This window comes from Phascolarctos cinereus, unplaced genomic scaffold (assembly GCF_003287225.1).
Source record: "Phascolarctos cinereus isolate Bilbo 61053 unplaced genomic scaffold, phaCin_HiC Scaffold_5;HRSCAF=322, whole genome shotgun sequence".
NCBI classification, from domain to species: domain Eukaryota; kingdom Metazoa; phylum Chordata; class Mammalia; order Diprotodontia; family Phascolarctidae; genus Phascolarctos; species Phascolarctos cinereus.
The window spans coordinates 59,519,750-59,528,609 of NW_027555958.1; the positions used below are offsets into that span (position 1 = coordinate 59,519,750).

At 42.8% G+C, this 8,860-nt stretch overlaps 1 protein-coding gene across 3 annotated transcripts in view; it reads left to right on the top strand.

The window, feature by feature from the left end:
- The window catches only part of SORT1 (sortilin 1), a 69,076-nt gene extending 60,524 nt beyond the window's left edge, over positions 1–8,552 (top strand). For all 3 annotated transcript variants that reach the window (XM_021000686.2, XM_021000692.2, XM_021000701.2), the window contains exons 16-20: positions 1,008–1,124; positions 1,592–1,700; positions 3,021–3,127; positions 3,765–3,888; positions 4,103–8,552. In XM_021000686.2, the coding sequence (XP_020856345.1) occupies positions 1,008–1,124; positions 1,592–1,700; positions 3,021–3,127; positions 3,765–3,888; positions 4,103–4,117 (472 nt within the window). In that variant the 3' untranslated portion in view covers positions 4,118–8,552. The remainder of the gene's footprint in view (positions 1–1,007; positions 1,125–1,591; positions 1,701–3,020; positions 3,128–3,764; positions 3,889–4,102) is intronic.
- The last annotated feature ends 308 nt before the right edge of the window (positions 8,553–8,860 follow it).

The window sequence follows — 8,860 nt, forward strand, 5'->3', positions numbered from 1 at the left end:
CTCCCACAGAAGGGGGAGTAGTCGAGTCCCTGCTGTTAGATGGGCCAGGGAGGCAGCAGCACCTTATGAGGTGGCTCTGAAAAGCCTTTTCTTTGGTAGAGTTTTCACTTGAAGTCGCTGGAAACTGCAGGAAATCCATAGTCGTGTTGGATCGGTCACTTCCTGTGCTAACATGGGGAGTGCCCGTGGGACTCTGGAGCAGGATTGTTTTAGGACACACACACAAGGGAGGACCCCTTCACACACAGTAGGTGGTGAACCTCCTGAGCTCAGGCCCCCCGATATGGACAGGAAGTGTGAGGAGATTCAGTAAAGGTTTGGAGGAAGAGCAACAGCTCCTACAAAGAAAACCAAAGCTCCTCAGGGCTTTAAAGCAGTCACGGGGAGGGTAGTTCTTTCCTTCTGTGTAGGTGCCATTGGACAGACTATGGAAATTACTGTTAACATTGGTAAGAATACTCTTCTAAAATATTTTCTCAGAAGCCTAAAAGTTCCAGCTATGCTGTTGGAAAGGAAACATTCTTTTTTGAAAATTTTGTCATAGAAATGTGGATATATGTAGCCAACATCCTGCTTTAAAATACCGGTTTTACATAGAACTCATGCTCCTTAGTGAAGATTTCCTCCTCAGCTATTTCTTTCTTGTGTGAGTACCCCTATCATAATTCAGAATTGACAGGCTCAGTCCCTGTGCCTGTAAAATACCTTTCCAGCTCACCCTGAGGAACTTGGCTAGGGTGGTGTATGTGTTTTATTTTGGTGCCTGACGTCCATTCCAGTCTTGTCTTTTGTAGAGGCCAAACTCTTCCTTTATTTTGTTTTATTTTATTTTTTGTTAAGGAAAGTGATTGCAGATCTTCTCCCAGATTCTTCTTCTAGTGAAGCAGGAATAGGGTGTTACTCTGCCCCCCTCCCCCACCAAAAACAACAACAACAAACTGTTGATAACTACTTCCTCCCTTCCGTAGAGCTTGGGGTGACGCTCTTATTTATTCTGTCTCGTATAGTGATTTTGGCTACTTCCGTCCAGAAAATGATTCCAAGTGTGTGGAACAGCCTGAGCTGAAGGGCCATGACCTCGAGTTCTGTCTGTTTGGGAGAGAAGAGCATTTGACAACCAAAGGGTAAGGCTCATTCTGGCCAGATCCAAAGCTCCACAGTAGAGTGCTGGGGTTGAACCCCTGATCGTAGTCTCACTTACACCTGCTCTGACAGCTGAGTTACCTGTCTAATGAGTGAAGAGAGTTTGAGCCCTGTCATCCATAGAACTGTTCTGAACTTTTTAGCGCTCCCTACTCCAGGAGAGACCTTCCTTCCTTCAGTTTTCCTGGTATTTGTGTTTTCCCCAGGGTGACAGGTCTTTGCACAGGTGGGTGAGCACCGAACATTCCAGGATTCTGGTTCTTCATAGGCTTGAAAGTGAACAATCCAAGCCAGTGTTTCTCCTCTCATGATGCTGGAACCAAAGGATTATGTGGGACTCTAAAACTTTAGGATGGCTGCTAAGATTTTAACCTCCCTTGAATGAGTAAGAGCACCAGGAACATGTCCTTTGTTTCTTTCTATAAGAGCTCCTCTTTTGAAATTTCAGGTACCGAAAAATTCCTGGAGACAAATGTCAAGGAGGTATGAGTCCAGACCGACAGGAAAAAGACTTGAAAAAGAAATGTACAAGCAGTTACTTGAGTCCGGACAAGCAGGTACCAGTGGGATACTATCTTCTCCTGGGAAGGTCAGCTGTCCACTGGGTTGGGAGTGCCCTTTAGCCAGGCATTTTGCCCAGCAGCTAAAGGACTAGATTGTGTAATACATTGAACTCCCTTTACAGCAGGAAAAAAAAGCATTGGTTAGTAAAGTCAAAGTACTGGAAGCATAGAGATTAGTAAATTTATGGAACTCATTTGGGAAAAAGGAAGGCCCAAGGACGGGGGTCATAGAGGATCAAGTTACAAGACATAGTAAGCTGGTGAGGGCTAGCTGTAGAATGGTCTGTTCTGGATTTAGGGTTAACTTCCAGTGTTAATGTAGAACTGTACATTTACAGAGGAATTTTTTGACTAAAGATTGTGGGACCGTGAGAAGGTCAGGTAATATAAAGCCAGACAAGGCAGTATGGTGATTCAGAAGGCAAAGGGAGGGAGTGGCAGCAGTAAGAACTATCAAAAATTTATATAGTGGCGAGACTGCCATCCACAGGAAAAGCTTGTCCCTGAATCACCTAATGAGTATGTGGAAAATACACACTCCCAGTCAGGTCCTGGGAAACAGGTAGGTCAGACACCAACTCTGACGTTAAGAAGTTACAAAATACAGCAGACGGGGAGAAAACAAAATCAGTTCCTATTTCATATTACACAGGACAGCATGGTATTCCTACTTCCCAAGTAGCATTTGAGGATAGATCTAGCCTAAATATAGAATTCTTAGCCTCAGAGATTATCTCATCAAACTCCGTCATTTTACACATGAAGATATTGAAAAGTTAAAAATATTTGTCCAGTGTCACATAGATTGAAAATAATACCACTAATAATAGTTGACGTTTTTATAACACAAAATGGGAGAGGGGGACATTGTAGCCATTTGTTTATTATACTGATGGGTTCTCTAGATCTTAATCTTGATAGTAGAACCATGATTCAAACTGGGGTCCTCAGTCTTGATGGGCTCTTTCCTTGATGTTACCTTGTAATGCAGTCCCAAATCCCACCTACTTCCATGTCACAGATTCTCTGACTTCTTCACTTCAGGCCGCTGTGCCAACAGCTGGAAACTGGCAGGGGTAGTTCTTGTCTTGCTGCAGCTTGACCTAAGACACTGTTGTTACAGGAATGTAACTTGCACATTGCAGCTGCTGAGTTTGTGGGGCAGTAGGGAATGTCCCTTCTGTTTAGCATAGGTTTAGTAACTGGGAGATTACTTTACAAAAGTAAAGAGGGGAACATGCATCATTGTTGGAATTCTACTCAAGATTATGCATGACTACCAAAAGCATTTGTGTGTGTTTTCTATTTACCAAGAAATCTTCATCAAATTCTGCTCCAATTATCCTGGCCATTGTGGGACTGATGTTGATCACAATCATAGCTGGAGTTCTCATTGTAAAGAAATACGTCTGTGGGGGCAGGTAAGGACCATGGAGCAAAGAAAAGATGCTAATTCAAATGGAAAAAATAGCCAGAATATGGTGTATGGGCCATGAATAACCTGAGTCCATCGCTGAAACCAACACACGTAGAGTTATCTTGTTGAATCACAGCCAAATCTTTTCATGATTTGCTGAAGTATTATCAGTCAGTTATCATGATTTTATGATCTGTTGAAGTATTATCAGTCAATCAATCATCAAGAATTTATTACACACCCATGGTGTTCTAGGCAGTGTGCTAGCCAGTGGGGATACGAAAACATAAATGAAACTGCCAGCCCTCTAAGAGTTTACATTCTAAGCATCTGCAAAATAGATACAAAATAAGTCATTGTAGGGTGGACTGTGTTCCCTGTATGTTTTTGTTTTTGTTTTTGTTTTAATATATGAGGCATTCAGGGTTAAGTGACTTGCCCAGAGTCACACAGCTGGTGTTATGTGTCTGAGATCACATTTGAACTCAGATGCTCCTGACTCCAGGGCCGGTGCTCTATGCACTGTGCCACCTAGTGGCCCATTCCCCGTATGTTTGACCCATCTCTCTTCAGGTCCATGAACACTTAAGGAATCATGTCCCTACCTTAGCAGAAGGTTGACAGGAGCTTTTTATTTGCAGGTTTTTGGTGCATAGATATTCAATTCTACAGCAGCATGCAGAGGCCAATGGTATTGATGGAGTAGATACTTTGGACACAGTCTCCCATAACAATAAAAGTAGTTACCACGATGACTCAGATGAGGTAAGGCCGTCTCTTGCTTACCTAACTAATGGGGTCATGGGAGAGATGGGCCAAGGTAGAGACAGAGTGGCTACCAAACACCAGACATGGCTCTTGCTCTCCTGTTCAGTAGTAGTATAAGCCGGGAAGTGCCTAGGGTTTGCAATATTTGGTGTACCCAGAAAGTGAATGAGTGGTCTTAAGACATGAAGTCTTGGTTTCTCTTTTTCCTCAGGACCTCCTAGAATAGTCATTTGAAGGAGTTGGGACAGACAGGCTCAAGTGCTGGTGATGAATCTTCATTGCTTCTCATGACGCCTGTTTCTCTGATCTGGGGAACATCTTTCCCAATATGAGGAACCCAGCTCCATTTTCTGCTGCTTCCATCCAGACCCAAAGGATCTTCACAACAGAAAGGCAAGATGGGGATGGGAAGCCCCTAAGACTCTTCAGGATCTGATGCCTCTGAGAAGAGAAGCAACTCTTCAACGATTTCTCTTTATTTTAATTTGTCCTTCTGCTAAGTGTGGTGGGGATTTAAAAAAAAAAAAAGGGAAATGACATGGAATTTGAAGGGAACATTTCACTAATGCTATTATTGCTGTATTTTTACGTGGCGCCTACCTCAGGGTGGCTGCCAGCTCTAGCATAAACTCTCACATCGTGCTCCCTGCCGTCACTGAGCTCTTACACGAAGCAGCTGCAAGAAGGAGGATGGAGGCGGCAAAGACTGACATAGGCCTGACAGGTTTTCTCCATCTGGGGATGACGCTGATCCGAGAACAGCAGGGACTAGCCCAGCACACGACTCCCCCAAGTATTTTACAGGGGCCATAGACCACAGTGGTTTTTATTTCCCCCATCTTCATCAGGCAATACCCTTATTTGTTGCCCTCTGAGTTTAAACTGAGCCATGAGCTTCTGAAGTACTAAAACAAGAAAACTTAAAGGGGGATATTCTTAGCTGGTGGGGAGGGCAGGGAGGGGGGAGAATAGAGGGGAATTTATTAGATTTAGAATCAAGTACAGAAGAAATGATTGCCCCTTTTGAGGCATTTGTCAGACATGCTTTGTGTGTATGTGTGCTAATGGACTTGCTACAAAGTATGTCCTTGATATGGATGCTTGACTAGGTTAAATGATTTCTTCAAGAGCTAATGTTTTGAGTGAGCCATGCAGCCTCTATGGGGCTAGGCATTGCTGTATTCCATTTCTTTCGTTTTTTGGCCCTTTGGTACCTCACTGAACCATTCATTGAATTATAAAAACAGACGCCTATTTTTGCCTCTTTCGAGTTGCTGTTATCTATCCGTCAAGTTAGGACCACGATTTTCAAACTTACAGGCTGTTTTTTTTTTAATGAATTTTATTCCTGGGTTGCCTTCCTCATCTCTGTTCCCTGTTCTGCCAAGCAATTTGTTAGCTCAAAGGTTTGGCTTTAACCTTGCCCATCTGGAGCCATGTTGCTTGGAAAACATCTTCCAGCCTAGATGACAGAAGCTTTATGTTACATTTAAAAATTGGGAGGGCAGGGGTACCCTTCATTTGACATTTTTTCCTTAGTAAATGAATTATGGAATTAGGGATGGATTTTTTTTTTCATGTAGTAATGAAAAGTTGCAATCATTAGTTATGCTATAGCTTAAATATTTGCTGCACATGATACAGTATAGTAAGGTCAGTTTATGTATACTGTGCCGGTCACAGTTTCTCAGTTTCCTCATTTTCCCCAGTAACCATGATTTGGGACGTTTCTGTCCTTAGGAGCTGCTGTTTTACTGCTAGGTCAGATTGTGGTTAGGAAGTCAGTAAAGATCAAATGTGCCAAATTAACTTTTGTTGACACGCATGAACAGATGGCTAAGTTTTCCATCACCGGCCTGGATTAACAACAGCAGGGAAAGTAGGGAAGAAAAAATCTAGGAGACTTTGCAACTGCAGTAAATTAAATGAGTCAGGATGACTTAGGGAGAAGATGAGACAAAAAGTTACCAGCTTTTATAAAGGGAGCTAGCATATGTTAAGGCTAGAGAGCACCAGACTTTTAGAATGGAAAGGGTTTTTAAATAATTTCAACTCTTAAATCACTCCAAAAATATACCGGATCCCAGTTTACAATATTTTCAACAGCTCATCTCCTTCCTTCCTTCTGCTCAAAACTGATGCTCAGAAAAGACTTATTTATATCACATCCCCCCATCTCCTCATTATATATTAAGTTAGGAACTGGCACTATCTTCCCTTCAGTGGAAACGTTAGAAAATAATACACAGAATAATTAGAACAAATACATATGATGGGGAAGTTAATATTTTTACTAGACTACTGCCCAAATGTAAGCATTTTCGTATGCAGAGCACTTCTGAGTATATTCACATTTCAAACTCTGTAGGCCTGGGATTTATCCCCATTTTGCAGGTGATAAAATTGAGACACAGCGGAGTGACTTGCCCAAGGTTACACAGCTGTTTGGGGCAGAGCTTGTTGCAGCCGTCTTGAGGCAGCCTTGGACATTTTACTTCGTGTAGTCCTATCCCGAACCCTTGTTTGATCTTCAGCTTCAAATGACTAACTCCAGGTCTCCAGAAAAGAGCTTGAGAGTACTTCTTTTTGTGCCTGTGGGTAGAGGATAACCTAGTGATCCGTCCCTCAACGTCCTTCTCCCATTCTGTTTCTCTAACTGCTCAGGCCAGTTGGTCAGAGAACGATATTAGTGAAACCTAGCTCATGGATGTATTTCCCCTATGGACTATTTCACTGCTGTTCTGTAGTTCCAAACTTCTAGCCTCTTTCAATGCTCTTTGATAGATGTAGATCCTTTAGAGTTGGTCCATTAGCAGAATTCTGTTACGGCTTCTAGAACAAAAAGGAACTTAAAACTTAGAACCTCCTGATGCTGGCTCAGCATTATTTTCCTTCCTGGACATTGTGGTAGCAGGAGTTGTGGTTTCTGGAACTTTCATTTGTAGCATTTGTTGAAGTAAAGATGTGCTGGAAGTACGTAGGACCAACCCCAAGGTAAACTGAGCCCTTTGGTCTTGGTGGAAAAGTTGCCCTCCCCCAAGAACTGGAAGCATCGTACACTTTAAGGAGGCATGTGAGGTTCCCATATCCCAGGGCCAGTACGTGGATACATGGGAGATGGGTTGAGGTTCAGCTATTTTAGAAAAGCTGCTGGTAGAATGAAGCACCTTGAAAAGAGTTCTAGCAGCCTTGTTGTCTTCCACGAGCCCTCCTCGTCTCCCAGGTGGCCCCAGAAAATGTTTTTGGTCGGCTGGAGCTTTTATAACTATTCCATGTAACCTTGATTCACCTCGAGGTTCCCTAATCTTCCTAAGCTGGTCTCTCCGTCCAGTGATAGGGTGAACTAGAGACTTTGTGTAGGTAAGAAGTGCTGCCCCATCCTGCTGCAGATACTAGCCTCTAAACCGTGATTTGTTCTCCAATAACTTTAGAAGAGTACAGGAAGCCTCATTGCTTCCCACTCAACCTGCTGCCAGGCTGGGCTAGCCTGGGCCCAGACAGGGGGAGAGAGCAGCTGTCTCCTGTCAGGAGAACCTGACAAAGCAATAAAGCAGGTCGCTTAAGCCAGTCTGTGGAACACCAGCACCTCAAGTGAGTGAACACATGCTTTAGCATCTTTCGAACAGAAGCAAAGTTAAGATGTGCTGTGTCTGTCAGCACTTGCGTGGCTCACAGTCCCATGCTACCGCTGGCTCACCCACGTCCAGCCAGCCAGCTTGAGGAGTGCTGCCCTGTCGTAGTCAGTTGATAGCCATACCTGCCAGTGCTCCAGGGCTTCCTTCGCTGTGGAGGATGGCTGTCATAACAGGGTCTTCTTGATTTGTCTTAAGTTACAATGAAACCATCAGAATTGAAATACTAACTTGGAATTAGCCACAACAGCTTTCTATGTGCATTTTTTCAAACTGGTACGTTCTTAATGGTCCTTGTTTATACATAGGTCATAAAGCTAATCTGTACCTTTTACATATATATATATATATACATAAATGTGTGTGTGTATATATGTGTGTGTGTGTGTGTGTATATATATACATATAAAAAACTGTATATTCTACATAATGATTTATTGATATGCCCCAGAATTTTAATGAAACTTCTATCCTCAGTTTTCTGTCTGGTAACATGAACAAACTCCCTGGAAATTCAGTTCACTTACCTTCTTTGGAAAGTCTAGGAAGACGCCTCTTTAGTTAGACTCTCCTTTTGTCCTAGTGGACAGAAATGATGAGAGTCTCCCTGTGTCTGATGCCTGTACCTATTCCTTGTCCCTTCCTAAGCAAATGGTCCTAGTGCTTCCCCAGCTGCAAAGCAGCTGCTTTCCCCCTAAGGCAGAAAGCAATACTGGAGATGTTGTCACTGCACGTACTCCAATATTCATTTTCTCTTCTCTTGACGCAGCCAATTCATGTAGGGCAGGAAAATTATGTTCAGTAACCCATGTTAGTTATGCAATAAAGCCATTATACACACACACACACCCCAACTCTCTTCCATATTTAGTATCTCCCAAGAAAGGGTCAAAATAATTGAAATGAAACTCAAATTTCTTTAGCATTATGTAAATAAATCTGGATGTGTTTAACTTTGTACTGGTATTTTTCTGTATATTTGCAATATTTGGGTTAGAAATAAAACAGAATGGACTTTGTGTTACCCGATCTATTGAGACGACTGGGCTATGGTTTGTCAAGATGACTGTTTTTCTAGTTTTCTCATCTTCAAAAAATTTTTTGAAAAAGCTGGCTGCCTTAGGGGAGGTTAACTAAAGAATCAGATCAGTGCAAACATAGATTTGTCTCAGCTGAAATATGAGAATAGGCACATTCAGGGATTCCTTTGCTCTGGCCTGCTGAATGGCATTGGATGGTGTGTATAGAAGCTTCCTTTAGCATTTGGTTGATGTCTCCAAGCTGGGCCCTATCCCCAGGCAATGAGTCCAGCTGCTGTCCTATTCCACCCAAGAGGC